The sequence below is a fragment of the Pteropus alecto genome, unplaced genomic scaffold, assembly GCF_000325575.1.
Source record: "Pteropus alecto unplaced genomic scaffold, ASM32557v1 scaffold251, whole genome shotgun sequence".
Lineage (NCBI taxonomy): Eukaryota > Metazoa > Chordata > Mammalia > Chiroptera > Pteropodidae > Pteropus > Pteropus alecto.
This window is the reverse complement of record NW_006431048.1, coordinates 400,956-423,857: the sequence shown is the minus strand read 5'-3', so window position 1 is coordinate 423,857 and position 22,902 is coordinate 400,956. Positions and strand designations below refer to the sequence as shown.

General features: G+C 41.9%; 1 protein-coding gene and 1 non-coding gene across 2 annotated transcripts in view; both read left to right on the top strand.

The window, feature by feature from the left end:
- Positions 1-6,763: 6,763 nt before the first annotated feature.
- LOC112486149 lies at positions 6,764-6,882 on the top strand. Its single transcript, XR_003048655.1, has one exon. It is a non-coding gene; the product is annotated as a 5S ribosomal RNA (ribosomal RNA).
- Positions 6,883-8,472: 1,590 nt separating this feature from the next.
- The window catches only part of POPDC2 (popeye domain containing 2), a 15,613-nt gene continuing 1,183 nt past the window's right edge, over positions 8,473-22,902 (top strand). Inside the window, exons 1-3 of the mRNA XM_006905538.2 lie at positions 8,473-9,127; positions 13,363-13,471; positions 18,081-18,489. Coding sequence (XP_006905600.1) covers positions 8,637-9,127; positions 13,363-13,471; positions 18,081-18,489 — 1,009 coding nt within the window. The 5' untranslated portion in view covers positions 8,473-8,636. The remainder of the gene's footprint in view (positions 9,128-13,362; positions 13,472-18,080; positions 18,490-22,902) is intronic.

The window sequence follows — 22,902 nt, the reverse complement described above, 5'->3', positions numbered from 1 at the left end:
GAAAATGTTCTCTGATCCCTTCTCCTTTTCTTCTCCTTCTGGAATATCCATTATTATGTTTCCTTTCCTAATGATGTCAGCCAGTTCTTGTATTCCTCTTTCATTATTTTTCATTTTTCAATCTCTCTCTTCTTTTTTCTGATTTATTTCTGGATTTCTATTTCAATATCACTGATCCTTTCCTCTATTTGGTCTGCTCTATTTCCTAAGCTTGCTATTTCATTCTTCATGCAGTGCAGTGTGTTTTTCATCTCTAGAAGTTCTATTTGGTTCTTTTTGAGGGTTTCAATCTCCTTGCTCTGCTCAACGATTTCAATTCCTGAAAGATATGATATGATTTGTTTTCGATCTCACTGAGTTTTATCAGAAGTACCATCCTGAATTCTCTGTTATTTAAGTTTCATAGTTCTATATCTGTAAGCTTATTTTCTGGAGATTTTTCTCTTTCTTTCCGAGATGCTTTGTCACTTTGGTTGTTCATGGTGTTTAATGGACTATTTCTCCACCTGGGCATTAATGGAAGTGTATTATGCTATTTTCCAGAAAGAAGGTTTATTATATAAAGGTCTGTCTGTAGTCTTGCAAAGAAGGCGCTTTTCTTTTGGTTTCCAAGAGGTGGCATCTAAGCCTCGTGGATCCCTGCTTTATATAATGCCTTAAAGTACCTGTAGTAGCTCTTATGTGCAGATCCCACACTCAGAACGTGCTGGTGGGCAGTTTAAGTGTTTTTTGTTGAGTTTTAGATGTTCAGCTTATTGTTTCAAGGGCAGAGATCTGGGGATGTCTCTCACTCCGCCATGTTTTCTGTTGAAATGTGGCTCATCGCACTGGTTGCCCACTGGAAGTTGAAACGGAAAGGCCACTCACAACGATGGCCACCCAGCTGTGAACACTTGGTTCTGAATCACTGAGAGCTGAGCTTGGCAGCAAGCCAATAATACTCGGCCTGGGCAGTCTGCAGTTTGGGTGAGGTGGGGTCTCAGAGAGACAGTGGCTGTCAGATGAAAACTGCCTCAGTCTTGCTGGAAATTTGGTAACAACTGTAAGTTCCCACAGATGACCCAGATCACAGCAAGACCAACTGCTGTCTGGGACTGGCCCACAAGTCCCTGATATCTGCCTAAGTTTGTGTTGGCAATAGCGGTCTGCATGACCTTATCTCTGAAATGGGGCTCACAATGATGGCCGCTGTTGCTGGGATTAGAAACGCTGCTCACAACAATGGCCACCTCACTGTGAATACTTCATTCTGAATCACTCAGTTCAGGGCTTTGCAGCCAACCATAAACAACTGCCCCCGGTAGTCTACAGGTTAGGCAGGGTGGGCTGATCCTCTCAGACCAGCAGCTCTTAATGGCTCTGTGGGAGGGGTCTTCACAATCAAGCTGGCATGGTCTGTAGGGGGCCCGGACTAAGGCACAATGGTAGCTGCTTTTCCAGCCCTCTTTCTGACTCCGGGTAATAAAGACTTTTTCAGAATGGATCCCGCGCGAGCCTCAGACCCAGTGCGGATGTCCCGGGTGAGCGCCTGCAGGTCAGAAAACCTTTGCACAGGCCCTTCGAAGGGATTCTGTCGCCTTCCGTCTCACCCAGACGGCTGGAATCCCCTCTAGTTTCTACAGTCAGAGTTATTGGAATTTCCTCTTCCCTGTGCTGGGGAGCCCCCAGGTGTTACCAGGAACCCCCTCCTTCAGGAGATCCTCTGCAGCCTCGCTCTCCCTCCCGGTGATTCTCCACCACTCGTGGGTGCAGGTCCAGCCTGATTTGGGACTTTGCCCCTCCTACCGGCTTCGATATGGCTCCTTTATATTATTATCCGATGTAGGTGTTATGATCAGCTGGACTTCAGGTGATTCTCCTCATTGATTATTTTATGATTTGGTTGTAATTTCAATGCGGTCCTGGGAGGAGACAAACCCTGCATTTACTCAGTGCACCATTTCCCCGCTCTTCGCTACATATTTTTAATGAGATCAGTATATTAATTGCCTTTTTCTCTTAATGTATTTTGCCATCAGTGAGTATAGTTCCTACAATGTGATTTGTGTTAGCTATCTATAAATTCATTCTGTGGCTTACCATAATTTAATCAATTATCTGTTGTTTGTACATTTATTCATAAAATAAACATCTTATAGAATGCCTGCTGTATGTCAGATACATTCTAGAAATTGGGTCTTAATCTTGAATAGGATACACACCAGATACCTAAATTATTTGATTTTGGGGGCGGGGGAAGGATATTTTTTTGTTGATTGGCTTTATGTGAACATAAGAAAGAAATCACCTGAAATCCCACAACCCACAATAGGACCACCTTTTGTGACCTTAGCATTCTTTCTACACATATATACTCTTTTTTTTTTTTTTAAACTACATAATAACACTGCAATGGAATTTTCATAGGAAAGTTTTTACAAGAGTCTTTTATCAATCACTAGCTAAGGACAGGCCAGAGGCTATGTACTGCCTAACTACTAGAAAGAGGGTACCCTTTTGTATCTTAGTATCTGAGGGTGCCTGTTTCTCTAAGCTCTTAGGTTAATTTTTTCAGCCTTTGCCAGTTTGATATGTTCATCTGATTTGTAAAGGAACTAAAGCGCCCTTCTTGACATCTGCCCTAGTTAAAAATACATCTCACAAGACTGCCCATCCTTCCCTTGCAGTTAAGTCTTCCCAAAGATTATGTGCAGCATTTCGGTACTACTAATAATAAGAGATGTCACCACAGTAATTTGAAAAAATGGAGAACTTAGCTTCCTTGTAGATAACCACCACTTTCTGACAGACCACTTTACTAGGCCTCTACTATTCACAATAATTCTCAAATGCTTAATAAAGATACATTCACATTCTTCTCCCTCATTAGTTCACTTTGTCTAACCTTGAACTGTTTTGACTTGAAGGTTGGTGAGAACAGGACCATGTCCCTAGGCTAGGCTTACCTTAGGATAACTACCTTCCACAGGTCTGATGTGAGGCTACTGGAGAAACTATAACCACAATTTTATAGACATTCAAAGAAGTTAAGGAAATTGCTATGGTCAAATAGCTAGTGACCTAGAATGTAAGTCTTGTCATTAGGGTTCAGGCCCAGTGATCTTTCCTGTACCAGCTGTCTAATATAAACATCACGTATTCGTAGTTATAAATTCATTTATTCATTTAGTACATACTTAGTGAAGGCTCGTTGTGCAAGGAGCTGTCCCATACTTAGGGAAGACTTGATATGTGTAAGGAGCTGTCCCTAGGTGTTGAATATTCATTTGTGAATCAGACATTTTTCCTCGACAAGATGAGAGGCTATTTGACTCAAGATTTATTGAGGATATTATGCTAACTATGTACTAAGTAGGGAACAAAGCTTAGTAAGACACGGACCTGTCTCAAAATGCTTTTAATCTAATAGATATATGTATATAAGCTTTAAAAATATAAAGTTGAAAATTCAGTGCTATGATGAATATTCTATGATGCTTTCCTAAAAAGAATGCATGTGTGACTGTATCCAGTGTTTCGTTCTTTAGCTATTAAAAACTGCTAGATGATAGATAGTTCTATCTGTGTTGATTGTGGAGCTTTTGACAGCAAGTAATAGAAAATCCTCAGCAAGGAAAGCTCACACAACTGAAAATCCAGCATTAGGACGAGCTCTATGTGTGATAATATCATAAGCTAAGACTTATGTTATTTTCATCTCAGACCTCTCCCTTTCAGGACTGATGAAGTCAATCATCTGCTGTAGTGTTCAAGCCTCACAGAAGAGCAAGAAACCATTCCCAAGGCATGAGTTCTCTCTTTTATGTGTATTTTTATGGACCAATAATAGTTATCAGCGGAATGTCTTATGCTAATTGGCTTAAACAGATCCCCGCCTCCCTTCAGATAAGTTAGACATCAGAAAAAAACTGTAATAATGTTATAAGTAGGAAGAGGAAAATGGATATGAGTAAGTGACCAGTTTTCCACTAAACCATCTCGTTTACTTACTTAACAACCAAGTCTTCCTGAATGGGCAAATTGGGTTTAGAGGAGCAATTCCTCTCATAATTTACTCAAACTTTTGAGAAAATTATTGCTAGAACATAAGTAGTCAGATGTTCAGTTTTCATAGAATAAGACAATTATATTCAGAGAACTGTTCTGCGAAGAGTAGTCATTATGGAGATTCTGAGAGAGATAACTTAAATCTGGATACATTCACCTGCAAGTACCAGAATCCCAGCTACAGTGGTTTAAGGAATAAATATATCTCCTATTTTTAAGTCTGGAGGTTGAAATTTCCAGGTTTGAGACAATGACTTAGTGACACTTTCAAGGACAGAGGCTTGTTCTGTTTTTCTGTTCTTTATCCTTCTCGTCCTTAGGCATATCATATCTCATGGCTATGGTAGCTTCAAGCATTATCACACAACTGTATGCAAGCCAGGATTAAAGGTAGCAGACCTCCTGGCTGTTTTTGTCAGGGATTATACTTTTCCCAGAGGCTCCCACACACACTTTCTCATATCTCATTGGCTCCATGCCCACTTAAATCTCTTGTCATCGATGGGAATGGGATCTGGTGCTTGGCTTCGGCTAGTCTTATTTCAGGCCCTGGCAACTGGGGGAGAAGCTTACCTTCCTTACCATATTGCCAAAGCAAAACGAGAGTTCCCAAACTAAGGCTGCTGTAAGATAGGCAACCAGTAATGTCTGCCTAAGGCCAACTTGGCAATCTGTGTCCAAAGCCCCTGTTCTATTTTAATATCTATAGTAAGAAAACATCATTCTCAAACTCAGTGTTTCTCAAATTATGTGTGGTGAAGAACCAGCTTTAATTTTTTCCAATTCACAGACCGATACTAGAAAAATGGAAAATAGATACATACACATACACACAAACACATACACATACATATTTTAAAAATGTACATAATACAAGCCCCAAAAGTTTTTATTAAATTTAAAGGCCTTACATTTCACTTTCAGATGGCTATAAAAATGTCTAAATACTCTTAATTTCTGCCCTTATCTCATCAAGGACCAGTAACAGTTCACAGACCAGTATGGTTCATGAAGATACTTGGCAAGGCACTGTTTAGCCAGCTGACTTCATAATCTGACCCCGGCCTGCCTCTCCTGCCTCATATCTTATTGCTCCCTTTGATTCTCCTACAACAAGCTGTTCTGTTACCAGAATATGCCATATATTTTCGTTTTACTTCTGGACTTGACTTCACATTCTATTCTCCTTTCCTGGAATGCCCTCCCCCAGCTGGGGAACACCTACTCATCTTTTTAGACCAGTTTAAATGTTACCTTCTCTGCAATGTTTTTCCTGAATTCTTTGCCCCTCCATCAGTGCTTCCTTTGAATTCCGAGTATACTTATTTTATTGGATTACGGTTATTTCTGGGTCAGCCTTCCTCATAAGATCAAAAGTTCCTTGAAGGTGATAATTGTCTTGCTCATCTTTATATCCTCTGTTCTTGGAGCACATACTTTGCCCTAAATAAATGCTTATTGAATTGAATCGACTCAACAAATGAGACCTCTGTTTCTTTCCTTTTATTCTTTCCCAAGTATTTTCGACTGTGCTTCTGCCTGCATGTTTGTGAATTTTCTTATAAGAACATACCATTTTGACACACAAATTTTTTTTCCCTCCTCTGTCAAGTCTGGATTTAAAAACAAGATTTAGCTTTCCATTGTTGTATTCCCATCATAGGTTCTGTCCTACAAACATCAATGTCACTAGCACTGCAGACAGCATGTGGCATTTATGAACGCATGATGCCACCCCAGCGGTGTGCTCAAATCCCCTGTAGCAATAAGTGAACTTGTATATGGATACATATAAACTTCTAAAAGTACATAGCAAGGTGGTGTGGCACAGAAAATTTAGGGTCAAAATGACCTAGGCTTTAGTTCTTATTCACATACTAGCTCTATGATTTTGGGCAAGATCCTTAACCTCTCTGAGCCTGTTTCATCTATTAAAAATAAAAAACTATGAGAGGATGACATGAAGAAATAATTGCTTGATAAATGTGAATATTCTCTGCTCAGATGAGCACATGTATGGACTGACAAAGAAAGCAGGCTGAGAACAGTAGTCAGTGGATCTGCCTGTCTCTTTAAAGGGTCAAGGCCAGCCCATTCTGCAGGCTTGCTGAGAAAGATGACCTGCTTTGAAATTCTATCTTGGGCAAAGCCTTGGTTGCTCCTCTGTTCCTGTGCTTCTGATTTCCTTGCTCATAGCTGGCAGGAACAGCTACATTGGCAGCACAAGGGGTGCATGACTAAGGTTGAGGGATGAGCAGCTGCTGCTTGTTAAAGTGGGTGGTTTGTCTGGGAGGCAAGCAGGTGACATAAAAGCAGCATATGGAAATCCCCAAACTCCACTGCTGAGATGACATCACAGATCCAAACCACCATTGTGAAGGAGGCTCCGGGGGAGGTCTTTCCTTCTCTAGGCACTCTCCAGCTCTTTTCTTTTATCACTGATTTTACCCCCATCTTAACTTTAGAAAGGAGGCGATAAGGTGCACATTTGTTGATTTTAATTAAATAAGAAAAAAATTGGCTTCCTTCAACATGTCATGCATTTTCACTCCCTTGTCCCTCACTTCTGCTATTCTCACCACTAGACATGCTCTTCTCTCACTGCCTACATGGATGATTCAACCCCTACACCTCTGATCAAATGTTAGCTCTTACATCTTCCTTCCTCTATGTCATCCTCCCTTCTGGGCTGCCGCCTCTCTTTAAATTTAACCCAGTCTACGGCCATGCTACCCTGAACACGCCCGATCCCATCTGATCTCGGAAGCTAAGCAAGGTCAGTCCTGGTTAGTACTTGGATAGGAGACCACCTAGGAAGACCAGGTGCTGTAGGCATAAAAAAATAGTAATAATAAACAAACAAACAAACAAGCAAACAAATAAATAAATAAACTTAACCCAGTTGTCATGCATCACACACTAAACTACCCTTGGTTGTTTTTGTTTTGTTTTGTTTTTGTTTTGGCATATTTTTCCCTTGATAGAGTGAAAGCTCTTGGGAATCTGATTCTCTAGGAGATTGGCTCATAGTAGGCACTCAATAAATATTTGTTGAGTTGAAAACCGCTACTCAGCATATTTGACAGTTTCTAATTTCTCACTAAGTATGACTAGGTTATTAGTATAATAAACGTCTCTATGGATTGAGCACTTGAATAGTTCTGGAAGATTAGTGGGTATCCCCTTTTTGTACATCAGAGGCAAGAAGAGTAGTGGTAGTAAGTGCTGACCAGCAGCAAGGAAAAAAATCCAGGGGTCATTTGGAAGCCAGAGGGACATTTCTTAGTTTAATATTTGCATATTTCAGATTTATTTCCTTATGACTCAAAGTAGACTAAGGTTCATCAAAAAGTTTTTTGGATGTCATCATACTTCCTGGTGAGAGTATGGGGTTGGGAGTCATGGCTCTAGTCTTGTATTTCCACTTCCTGTGCAAACTATGTGGGACATAGCAGTAAATCTTGGGTTTAAATCCTGACTCTGCCACTTACACTACCTATGGGAACTTGTTACCTCTCTGAGCCTCAGTTTTTTCCAGATCTAGGAGGAGGATAATATTTATTTGGAAGGGTTGTTGTGATAACTAAATAAGAGGTATGTGAAGTACCTATTCTAGGTCTGGCACTCTGTGAGTGTTATTATACTTTGCAAAAAAATGAGGTGGATAGGGTAATGATCTGCTCAATGGATGACCATTGCATTGACTATTAATAGATCCAGATATATGCAGGAGAAAGTCAGCTTAGAATTCAAAAAGCTGCTTTGCATTGCTATTTTTTTAATAGATGCCAAATAAATGCCTAGTGATATTTACAATATGACTTAATAAAGGCCTTCAAGGGATTTTCCAGTTCTCACTGTTAGGATTTTTTCTGGTAATAGTCCCATACTTTCCTACCTGAGGACAGCCCCCGGCCAGTGTCCGCGCTCACTTTTCCTTTCGCCCCCTGCGCCCCCACCTCTTTGCCCTGAGGACTTATCTTGTCCTCTGAGGAGTTATGTTAAGTGCTCTGCCAGCCTGCCTGTGTGCCTGGCCTGTTTTTCCTCACTGCCAGCACCTCTTGGATTCCAATTCCAAACATGGTATCCATCTGGGGTCACTCTTTCTTCCGGTGCCAAGAAAGATGCATTCCAAATAGAACACGAGTGTGCCTCCCATGCTGGGCTCTCCTCACTCTGTCTGGGGACAACAGAGAGCAGAATGTGGCCCCTTTGTTGTCCCTCACTGCTGAAGTTCTCAGGCCCACAGTCCTATCTTCTCCTCGGAACACTTTAGGTTTTCTGCTAAGAGCCAAAAGTGAAGACTGTCCTAAGAAACCTGGGGCCAAGGAAGCTAGCCAGAGCTCTGTGGAGAGGGCCAGAGCCTTGCTGAGAGGGAGAGGGAAAAAAGTTTTTAAATTCTCCATGAAGTGTACCATGTTCTGCCATTCATTCCCAAAGCTACCAGAAGCATTCCTCCCAGGAAAGGTAGAGTTGGTGGTGAAAAGCCGGAGGTGAGAAGACATCTGGAAGGACAGACTAATTCATTTTCTGAATTTCCTATGTGGGGACAGTCTTAGAGCCTGGCAAGGCTTTGAGACAGCCTGAAGATGAGTGCCAACAGCAGCACGGTGGGCCAGCTCCTCTGGCAGGGACCGGTGTGCACTGGCTGGAAGCAGGACCTGGAAGGGGCTGTCTACCATCTCGCTAACTGCTTCTTGCTCCTGGGCTTTATGGGGGGTAGTGGGATGTATGGATGCTTCTACCTCTTTGGCTTTCTGGGCACGGGCTACCTGTGCTGTGTGCTGTGGGGCTGGTTCAATGCCTGTGGCCTGGACATTGTCCTCTGGAGCTTCCTGCTGGCAACAGCCTGCCTCCTCCAGCTGGCACATCTGGTATACCGCCTGCGTGAGGACACCCTCCCAGAGGAGTTCGATCTCCTCTACAAGACGCTGTGCCTACCCCTGCAGGTGCCCTTGCAGGCGTACAAGAAGATTGTTCACTGCTGTGAGGAGCAAGTCTTGACTCTAGCCACTGATCAGACCTACGCTGTGGAAGGCGAGACGCCCATCAACCGCCTGTCCCTGCTGCTCTCTGGCCGGTAAGCTACTTTGTCGCTGCTCAGCATTTCTTCCCCCTGCCCACGCTTCTCATTTCCCAGTGAGTATTTTTCCATTTCGTGTCCCCTTCCATTGAGGGGAGGATGTGGCAAGTCAACCAAACCAAAATAGATTTTTCTAAGCATAGGTCTGCTTCCTCTTTCTTAGTGTATTCCCAGAGGAAACTAGATCATGAGGCATCTTAGTTGACAGGAAGGATTGTGTATGCACTTGCTGCTGGAGGTATGGGGTGAATGCTTCTTGAGCCCAGATCTATTTCGTGTCCCCTTCCATTGAGGGGAGGATGTGGCAAGTCAACCAAACCAAAATAGATTTTTCTAAGCATAGGTCTGCTTCCTCTTTCTTAGTGTATTCCCAGAGGAAACTAGATCATGAGGCATCTTAGTTGACAGGAAGGATTGTGTATGCACTTGCTGCTGGAGGTATGGGGTGAATGCTTCTTGACCCCAGGTCTGAAATGACCACACACACACACACACACATGCACACGCACACGCACACGCACACGCACATGCACAGCAGCAGCAGCAGCAGCAGCAGCATGTCATGATTAAGCTGCAGCAATAGCTCTGTAAGCTTTGGAAAACAATATTTCAATAAGATTAATTTGTTTAACATTTGCTAAGTGCCAACTATGTGCAGGGACCAGTGATAAAACTGAAAGAATACCCTTTGTCCACTTTTCCATTCCCAGTGGTTCTATTGAGTTTCTTAAGGCCAAAAGTCAGATACTATAAATCTGAGGGCCAGACAGTGAGAGAAGAGTATTGATGCCCACACATGTCTTATTGAGGATTTAGCGAAGCCACCTGGCTGACTCCTTTTAAGAAGTCTGACAGTAAGACATGAACAGAAATGGTCTTAGGATCAGTGTAAGCCCAATCAGTCTGCATGGAGTGCTGGCCAGTATCTTCTGAACAAATATCATGGGCTCTGTGCTGCCCTTTTGGTAGAGAATTGTGGATTCTTTGAAATATCACGTTAGTGGGACCTGATGTAGGGCTGAGCAACAAACAGAACCATCTTAACCTGATGTACTTAGGCTGGCTCTATGGAAAGCAAACAAAGTATTTCAAAAGCTTTGTCTTCAATTTCCTCCCTTGCTTTCTTGAGACCAAAAGAATGTAGTACAAAAAATAAGACAGTGATCAAAAGGCTCTGATTCCAAAGGGGAAAAAAGCCAAAACCAGATAAAACTGCAGAGGAAAAAAAATGTTTGACAACGATGATGGTACTACAACTACTATTAGTAGTAAAAGGCATTTATGTATTAAGGTATAGAATTGACAGTGTTATGTATACATGTTTTTATTTTTTTGGGCTCAGAGGTCCTAGGTTAAAAGAGATATAATGTTTGTAGGGAGAAGTTTTATTTTATTATGAGTGATTTGAAGTGTAAAATCATGCAATTATTTGTAAACAAATACACATGTAAATATAAATATATTATGACTGTTCCAACATGTTTGCTACTTATATTTCTATGCTTAAAATAAAGATAATTTAGGAAATGTGCTCATTCATTAGATCCATAATATTATTTGCTTGCTCCTTCTAGCTCTTCTGTTCAAAGGAGGCAATTGAGAATGGTAGGAGAAACACCCATTCCACTTGTATGGTGCTCATTTATGGAAATATGTTATGATTATTGTATGGTTCAGGTATCTTTTATACGACAGATTTACCATGAACTTGCATAAGACCACTTTCTTATGAAGGGGAGAGGGGCACTTGTTCCCTCAGTGTGACTTTTTCTAGTACACTTAGCTTCAAAAACCCAAGTCAGAAATTAGACCATTCTGATATTTTTTCTTGGTTTTCAAGGTTTGGAGTAAGAGTTTTGTTTTGTTATCTTCCAATGTCATCCTGTCTCAACTTTGCTAAGTTGGAGCTGGGGGAAGAGGCTTCTAGTCTACGACCAGGCTCCAGTTTTAAAGGAGAATCGTTGTACCTTTGGCTGGTTATAGTGAGATACCAAATGCCACAAAACAGCAGACAAAAACTCTGTGCCAGAAAGTGGGCAGCGGGGAGATTCTTGTGCAGCTCTCCTTAACTCACCTGTAGACTCTCACCTGGAGCCCTTTGCTGAAACTTCAGATGTCCTTTTTGTTTTATTCTAATAAAAGCCATCGGTCCCTTTCAAGACTCAGAAAGTGACTTCCTCAAAGTTTATTACCCTGTTAAGTTGTGCTTACTGTTGGAGAGTTTCTCTCATAGATTATTCAAAGCATGAATTCCCACATGTACAGCCTCCTGAGCAGGCAATCAACTGTCTAAACTATTCAATAGGAGGAAATTATTTGTCCATCCAGGAGATCAAGAAGGAAGATGAGACTCAAATGATAAAAGACATAGTATAACAATTTAAATGATTTCAAGGAGCCATGCAGGCTCATTAGATGAGCCTCTAAAATGACACTCCTCAGTGGCTTGCTTGAGTGGCTAGATTCCTTGCTTCTGGAGATGCTGGGAAGATCTAATGTATGCGGCAGCAGGCTCATTCCTTCCTGTTGTCTTCCTTTATTTGAGAAGCTTTTCCTGAGACTTTGATTCCCTTTTATGGTGACACGAATGAGTTAATTTGTTCCACCGTTGGTTCTTTCTTTCCTCCCTCCCTTTCATTCATCCTTCTCACCTTCCAAAAATATTTATTAGGAGTGATAGAGACTAAGGATCCAGTGTTAAAATATATAAAATATTGTCCTCGTACTCATGGAGATTTCAGTCTATCAAGAAAGTCAACAATTAATGTTTGACATAGTGGTGAATAACAGACATAATATTTACAAGGAGAAATGCAAAGTGCTATGAGAACATGTAACTGGTGGATCTGATTTTTCTGGGGAGGTCTGACAAGACTTCCTGGAAGAAGGAATGTTTAAGCAGAGACCTGAGAAGAAGGTGGGGCTTGGAAAGAAGTCCATCTAGAGGGATCAGAATATATTAAGGTATATTCATTTTCACAACAGCACACATTGACTTGCAGCCAGTTATTTATGTGCCTGTGACTTCCATTAAATTGTGAAATTTTTAAAGGCGAGGATCAGATCATACCCATCTCTGCATTTCCAGACCTCCAGGAAAACCGGAGGTACTCTGTGAGGTAGGAGACCAGGGCACTTCATTTCCTCTCATATTCTTTTATTACTCAGGGAAGTTCTGCCTGGCTATCTATATCTATCTATATCTATATCTATATCTAATCTATATCTATATCTATATCTATATCATCTATATCTATATCTTTATCATCTATATCTATATATTATCTGCTTGTAGAAGCAAGTGTGTTTCTGCCGTCAGAGACTATGGGCTAACACCACATCCTTGGCTTGGTTTGAGATCTACATTCCCGTCTGTCTTCCATCTTTATTGTCAGATAATAGGCAATAGCTTATTAATCGATGATGGTTTTCAGGAATTTGTATGCACACATGTATAACTAGGCATTCGTTAGAAGCCAGACTTGGAGTACTAATATCCTATTGGCCAGAACTTAATTACGTGGCTATACCTAGCTGTTGGGGAGGTAGGGAAACGTAGTCTAGCTGGGCAGCCATGAGCTCAGCTAAAACTCTAGTAATATGGAGGAAGGGAAAAAGCAGATATTGGAAAACAGACTGCCACACTGGATTTCCTAGCTGCCCGTTCATGCCCATCCTGATGTGCATCTTGATATTCTGTTCCTCTTTCTAAACAGCTCACATGTCATCTTTGAGAACACTGCCACTTAAAGAGAACTAGTTGCTCTCCCTCCTCCATTCTCCTGTTCCACAATAGCACACATTGACTTGCAGCCAATGACTTGTTCCTGTGACTTCCGCTAAATTGTGAAGGCCTTAAAGGCAAGGATCAGATCACACCAACCTCTGCATTTCCAGGCCTCCAAGAACACAGGAAGTGCTCCAGGCCTATATGTTTAAACAACAGAGCTCCAGAAAAGATGGGACAATAGCTCCTTCCAAATGGACCAGATGTACCTTAGAGATCTTTTTATCTGCTCCCTTCGTCTAACAGAGACACTACCTTTCCTGGTATAACTCACTTTAGAGGAGAAGTTGAAATTAAAACTCTGAGTTTTCTGGGGGAAAGAGGAAAAAGCCCATAGTGGATCCTAACCATTTTCCATTTTTTAATATGTATGTCATTGAACTTTGAAGAGGATTTGGGTAGCCATTCCTCTTTTCCCACGTGGTCTCTTCTCTCCCTTTGCCAGGGTTCGTGTGAGCCAGGATGGGCAATTTCTGCACTACATCTTTCCTTACCAGTTCATGGACTCTCCTGAGTGGGAATCGCTGCAGCCCTCTGAGGAGGGGGTGTTCCAGGTAACAGGGAGCCTCATGGCAGTACCACCCCATCCATCCCTCTGTAACCCAGCAATATCCCCTCTCTCCATCTTTCTTCTCTGATATTCTGTTCTTGAAACCACTGCCAAAATGATGCTAGGGGTGGGAGCACTCTCTTTCTGAAGAAAGAGTATCTGGGCTCTTGGCAGAGGTGAGGTGGGGTACTGACTGTGACAGGTGGTCCATGACACTCTTATGCCTAAAACTCTTCCAGAAGACTCCAGTGACCACAGGATAAAAACCTGCACTCCTTAGAGAGCAACTTAAGACCTTTAGTGATATCCAGTCATATTGCCAGCCCCTCCACCCTTACACTTTTTGCTCATACCAGGAATACTGAACTAGTAGTACCTCTCTAAACACTGTACATTGCCACGCCACTACTGTTCCTTCTATCTGAAATGCATTTTCCCCATCTAGTGAGGCTATGGCATCTCACTTCCTCTGAAGCCTGCCCAGATTGACCTCGCCAGCTCCCATTCCCACAGCTTATTGTTCCTGCTTGGGTGCCTTTTCTGTTCCTTTTACTTGTGCTGACTGGTACACATTTTGCCCTCTGTTCCAATGAGCTGGTTTCCTTTCTGTCTTCTACACAGTTAACTCTCTGTGGTAGAAATCTGGGCTTCTCCTTCTACCTCCAAGCTCCAAAGGACAGTATCTTGAACATAGTAGGTTCTGGCCAAACTTTTTGGCTTAACAGTGGATAGTTGTTGTCTCAGAGGACTTCATGGGGCATTCACCTGCACACTCTAACGTGGGAGCCTGGCTGCTTGGCCCCTTCTCTCTTCCCTGCTAATCCTTCAGACTTTGGTTACCTTCTGAATGGCTGACATGTGGCTAGATGAGGAAACTGAGGCTCAAAAACATCAACATCAAGTAATTTGCCCACAGTCTTCATCTAAATAGTGTCAAAGCCAAGTTGCCTGGATCTACTATTTCTGTTCTTTTTTTTTTTAAATGGGAGGGTTACCGGGAGAGTGAAGTTACACATACACACATGCACACACACACACACATGCACACCACTACAGGGACTCCCTTGTCCAGATAGTTTGCCAGTACTGGGTTCCGTGTGTCTCTTACCACTTCTATCAAGGAGTCTCTCAGGCTAGCATATGAGCCAACCCCAGAATAGACACATGCTAGGCAGTGCCACCTGGCTAAGCCTATTTCCGTCCACGCTGACTTTTGGCTCAATGAGGACAGACTCTGAGAGGCACTGCCAGGACCACCAGCCACAGACCCCTCTTATCAGGTTCCTATCCCCACCACACACACACACACACACACACACACACACACACACACACACACACACACACCTCATCTCCAACCAATCCAGCAGTCTCTTTTGAGAACTCCCCCAGAGCCATAAGAAGCTCCAGGAAGCCTGAGTGAGATCCTGAGCCAGCAGGACCAGGCTCTGTTTCTGACAGTGATACCAAGGAACAGATGGTGGATACGCTGGGTGTCCTCCCCTAAGTTATGCTTAAAATGAAGGGCTACACCCCAGATGACCTCTCAGCCTGGAATATAGGTACTATCATATCCCTCCCATTTATATTTTTAGTGTGCACCTCATTTGGGAGCAATGAGATCCACAAAATTTGCTATTGGCTGTGTAAAGTCTCATTTCCTCTTTGCAAATGTCAAGGGTTGTTCTGAGTTATAGTTTGTCTTGTCCCTGCTTTTTGCAATTACATCTTTGCTGACTAAGAGGGCAATCCAAAGTGACTGCCTGAATCATAATTCTTATTGTGTTTACCAAAAATGAATCTACATTCCATCAAACTTCTCAATTTTACTGGACCCAAGTCCTCTTTACATACGTTATCACATTTAATCCATTCAACCAAACTCAGAAGTGAGAATTAAAGAAAAAGCTGTCAAACATACAGACATGTGCATATGTATATGGGGACCAGTCAATAAACAGGTTTCCTGAAGGTCTTTGGGAAAGGATTTTATATAGGACATGAGAAAGTGACATTAGTTTGTTTAACAACATTCAGGATGGTTAGTCTTCACCTGATTCATTCATTCACTTTAGTAATATTTTTTAAGCACCTACACCAGGTACTGTTAAAAGTGCTTGGAATATACCAGTGAACAGATAAAGGTCTTTGCCTTCATGCAATTTACATTTTAGTAGGGAAGACAAAAAACAAGCCATAGACATAATGAATAAGTAAATTATGTAATATGTTAAAAAAATCATAACTGCTATTTAAAAAAATAGAGTAGTGTAAGGGAGATACAGTTGTAATTTTAAATAGGGTCATGTTGAGCAAGTGACATTTGAGCAAAGACCTGAGGGAGGTGGCAGTGTGAGCTCTGTGAATATTTGGAGAAAAAACATATCAGAGAGAGGGAAGGCCCAGTGGTGGGAGGAGCAAGCATGTTACAGGTACAGAAAGAAGGCCAGTGGATCTGGGACACAGAGAGGGAGGGGAGAGAATAATAGAAGAGCAAGTCAGAGGGATGACAAAGAACCACGTGACATAGGGTCTGAGCATATATGTTCTAAATAGAGCTAAAAGGATTTCCTAATGCATTGGGTATAGTGTGTGAGAGAAGGAAGATCGAGGAAAATTCTAAGGCTTTTGGCCTGAGCAACTAGAAGGATGAAGCTGCTCTCAACTAAAATAAGGAAAGCTGTAGGTAGGGTTGGCTTTGAGGGAAGAGAGGAAGTTCAGTTTGGAATATACTAGATTTGGAATATATTAGATTTAAATTGAGATGCTATGCAAGGAGTTGAATATTTGAATCTGGAATTAAGGAATGAGGCCTATGTTTGAGACATAAATTTGAGAGTTGTTGGCATACAGATGATATTTAAAGCCATTGGGTTGGATGAAATCACCAAGTAAGTGAGTTTAGGCAGAAGGGGTGTTTGAGAACCAAGCCCTGGATTATTGCAATGATTAGAAGTTGGAGAGAAACAGAGGAAACAACAAAGGAACCTGAAAAGGATCAATTGGGAGATTGTACCAGGAGAGTATGGCATCCTGGGAACCAAGTAAAGAAACTGTATTAACGAGAAAGGAGAGGTGAACAGGGTTAAATACCATGAAACTTGACCACTGCAATTAAGAGGCCATTGGTGACCTTACCAGGAACAATGTTTGTGGACTGCTATGGACAATCCTTTATTGGTTTTACAGAGGGTGAGAGGAGAGGATTGGAGACAACAAGTAGAGACAATGTTTTTCATGGAGTTTTGCTGAAATGGAGAGCAAATTAATAGAGTGAGAACTAGCTACAGAACTGAGGTGAAGAAAAAGGATTTTCATTTTTTAATTTTGATTTATTTTAAGATGGAAGAAGTAACAGCATGTCTGTAAGAATGCCCATGGTTTTGTGTTCAGCTCTAAGGATGTTGCTTATGTCCAGATTAGCTCTTATGCACACCCACTGCATGCTCAGTACTCTGACTTCTTATATGGGAATTGTTAGTAAGCACATCTGAAATACAGGCTATGGCAGAGAGTGACAGCCACTTGCTAAACTGTTAATAATGGACAGACTATGAGTACTTCTACTTTCAGAATTCTTTCTCATGAGGTGACATGCTCAAAGAGATAAGTAATTTGTTGTCACACAGCTGGTAAAGGGGGAAAACTGGGACTTTAAACCAGCTTCTGGCTTTGATGAAGTGATTTAAGGTCCTGTCTTCAGTGCTGATGATGAGGTGAAGAGAAGCGAAGAGAAAAAAAATGAGTGAAGAAAATGGAAGAAGGGTACTGGAGAAGGGGATGAAGAGGAGAGGATAGTGGGAGGTCTGGTAGGCAACACAGGAACTAAAAGAGTTGTATAAAATCTCTTAGAATGTTTGTAAAGTCAAGTCTACCTGTAATTATAGATAATCCACATAAAGAACACAATGCCTAGCAATTGAGTCACCTCTCAATAAATATTAGCTGCTGTCATCATCATCATCATCATCATCATCATCATCATCATCAGAAATTCCTAGATGACTAAATCAATGGAGAGTGGAGTGCCCTTCAACTTTGTGTTCTGAAGAGTTCCTCTTCTTGTATGCCTTTTTTTCTGACTTTGGTCATCAGATCTGTCTGGTTACTTGTAGTAGCCAAGTCTAGAGCAACTTAATGGACCTGAATCCTAAGCTTTCCAACTCTTTTTGCACCCCTATCCTTCTGTATTCTTAAAACGAGCTGTTGTCACCATTCTGACCTTTCTTCAGACCACTAGGAAGCCCTTTCTTTCTCTTGAAATCACAGTAAACTCAGACCCGTCTACATCTATTAATGGTATCAGCCACGAGACCATAGACTATGAGAGCTGAGAAGAACAGATGTGGAAACTGAGGCTCCAGGAGGTGAGGACCCAGTGAGTGAAAGGCTGATCCCAGGGCTCCTGACAAGGACACTCATCCCCAATCAGTGCACACAAGTAAAAGCCCTTCACTGTACTTCCTTTACGCAAGGCCATTGGGCAAGGGATGCTCCCATGGCTTCTTCAATAAAAGTCCAGTATTTTCCCAAGTAGCTGTATGTTTCTCCCTGCTAAACATGGACACATTTTCCAATTTAAACCTTCATTCTCTGCTCCTAACCCCTCTCAGGTCACTCTGACTGCCGAGACGGCATGCAGCTACATTTCCTGGCCCCGGAAAAGTCTCTACATTCTTCTGGACAAAGAGCGATACGTCTCCCGCCTCTTCACAGCCCTCCTGGGCTATGACATCTCAGAGAAGCTCTACACTCTCAATGACAAGCTCTTTGCTAAGTTTGGGCTGCGCTTTGACATTCGTCTCCCCAGCCTCTACCACGTCCTGGGTCCTGCTGCCTCCGATGCCGGGCTGGAGTCCGAGAAGGAGGATGAGGAAGTCCATGAGCCAGCTGTGTCCCCTCCTCGGGCCATATCCACATCTGTCCAGCAAACGCTTCCTTGCTCTCCCCCTCCAGCTGCCACCAACCCTCCTGTACCTTCTTCCTGGGCCAGGATGTCCCAGCCCGACAGCGGCATCCTGGGTGAGGACTCCACCAGTCTGGTGTTGGAGGATTTTGAGGAGATGTCAGGATCAGAATCGTTCATGGATTATAGGAGTGATGGGGAGTACATGAGGTGAGGGGAGAGCTAACATGGGCACAGCCACCGGCTCAGGATCCTGTGTAAGTACTCAGAAGGTAGCTACCACACCTTCCTCCCAAAAGGTAGCCTTAACTCAGCTTGCAAGGACAGAAAAAGTGTTTCATGGGGACTGTCCTCTCAGAAGACTTCCAGAAAGTGTCGTTAGCCCAATTTTGCTGATAGAATCACACAACAGGTGCATGCAGGGCATGAGGGGATTTTTAAACTCATTTCTTGTTAATATAATTGCATTTTGGAAAATGGGCTGGTTAACATTTTGAGCCAGCAGATAGGTTGCTAATTTTTTTTTTTTGCAAGACTATACTAATAGCTAAGGCTACAGTTTAAGTTAAAAGGGATTTTATTTGTGGCATGCATATTAAAGGGGAAAAAAAGCTGGCACGATTCTACTTCCTATTGGTTCTCTCTGGCATAGAGTCAGCTCTGGAAAACAGTCGTTATTAAGCCTGGATTGAGGCAGTTATCTGTTAAAGTCACATATTTCAAAGAAGTTTTGATACAGGCTAATAACCCTGGGTGGAAAATGTCCCCACCTTGCTCTCCTCTCGCCCAGTGGGAAGTGTGCTGATGGCGAGGGCAAAGGACTGAATGTTGCTCTGACTGAATGTTACTGTGACCAAATGGGCATACAGTGGCCTGATTTTCCCCACAAAGCACACTTGTGTGAGGTGAACTGGGCACAAATCTGAGTGGACCTAACAGTACATGCAGGATATCCCCCATAGATCAGATGAGTATACAAGAAAGGCTGTACAAAGTGGTTCTGGGAAATAGTTTTCATGTTCCTCTTCACTGCTCTCACAATACTGTCACATTTTTCTCTGGGACTCCACACATCCATGGTGGAGGTCTGGCTTATCCTGAGAAAAATCCCACAGTTTTCAATTTGAAAGGCGTTTCCAAGCAGGAGGTACAGGCCCTAAGAGACCCATTGTTCTTTGGGAAGCAAAGACAAATTTTCCAAGGAACTAGCCCAGTTAGGAACTGTTTCTGGGGTATGTGAAGTGAATGAGTGAATGTTTGCATATTTTGAAACAGAAGTTATGTAAATGATGAAAGAGGCAAGAGAGGTGAATGATAAGAGGTTAGATATTTGGCTTCATAGATATGGAATGTATCATTTTCTGTGGTATCGGTGTCCCTAGAACCATGATTGAGCTGATTCTGGGGCAATTCCAAGGATCTACCTAAAAGCCAAGATCACTTTGTTGACTGCCTCCATCTGCATTGTCCACTCTTATTGCCCCTTTTTCCTTGTGCTGATATTCACCTCCCTATTCATTCAGGCCCCCTCCCCGCCCCAATCCAAGCATAAGGATTACGTCCTGTGGATCCCTCTCTTTCTCCAACTCACCTACCCACGTATATACACTCTTAACGCACAGCAGCTCTCTGTGTTCTCATGTTCTTCCTGGTTTCCTTCTCTTTTCCTGGTTCTATTTGTTCTTTTCTTTCTTCCCTTTTTCTGATTTCTGCTTAGTCCTAGGTTGCCTTAGCTGCTGCTCTTAAAAAGAAAAATGCCCTTTCCTTTTTATTCTCATTTAATTTCCCCTCTTCATATTTGTCCTCTACATCTTCTCCACTTTATTGTCCATGTATTTATCTATTACCTTCTTTTCCTTTTTTTTCTCACTTTCCTGCCTTGCTCTATCTATTCGTCCTCCTAAACAACTCTGTACCCCCAACTTAGTTTTTAATCCAGACCTTCCAAGATCAGTCCCTCTCCCTCAGACTATAAAGAAAACCACTCAAGTGAAAGTGTGAAAATTCCCACCTTTAGGCAGCTACACATGTCATGCATGAGTTTTACCAAACGTTAGTGGGCAGGCAGCATGGTAAACGAGAAAGAGACCCAGACTGGGAGCCCAAAGTCATGGCTTCTGTATCTGGTTCCGCTATATTTTGCAAACCACACAACCTCACTGAAACTCACTTTCTTCATTTGAATGTGTTGGACTGACTGGTCCCCAAAGACCCTTTTGGGTTTATGAGAGAAGGCAAATGATGAGTTGTTCAGAAGAAGAAAGGGGAAGTAGTCGACAGTATAGTGAAACAGGCCCTGGGCACAGGAGTGTCTCTCAACAAGCACCCTCTGCTCTATTTCACTATGGCAGATTTCTCTTGTGACTTAGGACTGTCTTCCTCCCTTCTGGGTAGTGGGCCCTCCTTGATTGACTTGAAGTCCCCTTCATTCTGTACCTGTGATGAGTATATCACTTACCATATGATGACAGCTCAGATGTTCAATATGAAAGGAGGTCACAGTTCAGTCTCTCCACCCTTAATACTCTCATATAAAAGCCCCTTTCCAAATTCAGCCATTTCTGAAGTTCAGGATGAGAAAACCGATAATATTACTCATTTTCTGAAGTACTTGTATTTACAATATAGAGGGAGTAGTTTTTTTTTTTTTAATGTTCATTCGTTTAAACGATAGAAAGAAAAAAACTTATTGTTTACTTCCAAATCACAGTTTTCAGAACAACTTGAAAACATGATGAAATTTGCCAAATTTCAGACACTTTTCAATTTAGTCTGTGATAATGAGATAATTTAAACAAGAGATCCCTTTCTTAAATTGTGTTTTTGCATGTTTGGTTTGACTTATTTGCCATCAAACTCCTGGGGTTATTACTGCAACAATAAGCATAGTCCTTTGTAACAGGTAGCAATTCGTTATTGTTTCCTTTATGGAGGATGGCACAATTCACCACCTATTCCCTGGCTCTTCAGTTACCAAATTGTAAGCTCATTGCTATTCATCCCGGCACAGCAATTAAATAAAAGGCAGAAAGCTGGCTGAATTCTGCATTGTTGAGAATGACACAGCTTCATCACACTGACACCAGTGCTTGTCCCTCACACCAATCCAATTTAACACCAACTAAAAATAGAGCTTCCACTGGAACTCTTTTTCAAAGAGAGTACATTTTTTGATTCTTGCGGTACCCGGAATTAAACCACAAATGGGTGTTACTTCTTTTAACAGACAAAGCGGTGCTGCTGGGTAATGTATCCATGCAGGGTCTTATAGTTAGACCCCACATTAGAATTTTTCCATTTAATTCTACAGACACTCTCTACAATGTTCCTTTTGGTGTCTTACTTATGGGAGCTGTTCAGTGACTGCCTCTCTGCAGTGGTCAGTTAAGTCAGATAATGAGTTCGTTATCACAAATTAATTGAAAGCTGTCTGAAATTTGGCCAATTTTGATTATGTGTTCAATTTGTTCTGAAAACTCTATGGTTTGAAAGTAAAAACGATATATTGTTTTCTTTCTATTATTTAAATAAACAAACAAATAAGAGATTACAATATGGAAGTTAACTGTGGTCAGGGAAAAAGGCCAGAACCAGAACACAGTACCAAGGGCCAGAGAACCAACTCAACAAACATTTACTGAGTATCTACTATATATCTCGGGCACTGTGCTAGATAATCACATCATGAGTAATCATGAGTAACAGTTGAAAGAAATGAAGATTTTTAATCTGCAAGAGATGAGCAAGAGTAATCTTCAAATTTTAAAAAGAGGAGCATTAGAATTAGCCTTAATTTTGTATAGTTCTTGAGGATAGAAATGCATTAAAGGCTGAAAGCTATAAGGAGTATTATTTCAGCTCAGTATTAATAATGGAGTGCCTCATGGAGTAATGAGTTACTGGTCACTGGAGAAGTTTAAACAAGGACCAGAAGAAATCATCTCAGAGATCTTTAAAGGTGATTCAGACTCTGAGAGAAGGATGCCTTAGGCTATGGCAATTAAGGTGCCTTGTAACTCTGTGATGCTATGATTCAATGATTCTGAGATCCGACACTAGTCCTGCCACTCAACCACCATCAAGAGCAATTCCTTATCTACAGAACAGGACTAATAGTCTAATAGATAATTAATAACTACTAATAGGTAGACAGGTAGCCTCTATCTACTTTACCAGGTTGCTATATGGGGAGTAATTAAGATAAAATATATAAAGGCAGTTTGTAACTTGTAAAGCACTAGTTTAATGTATGAGGTATTTACTTTACATGTGTATAAAATTATTTAGCAATCCGTCTCTTTCTCTGTCTGTCTGTCTGTCTCTGAGATACATGATTTCCCCTTTTATTTCCTCCAGTCTGGCTTTAGGTGGCAATTGGCACAATCCCCTGACAACAAAAGGAACAGCAAAAAGGTGTAGGCCCAAAGGAAACACACAATGGCTCCTCAGCCCCTGAATGGCCAGACCTTCATCCGTTTTCCTTTATTTGCTCAGGTGAAGACAAATCACCACCACACTCTGTTTAGGCT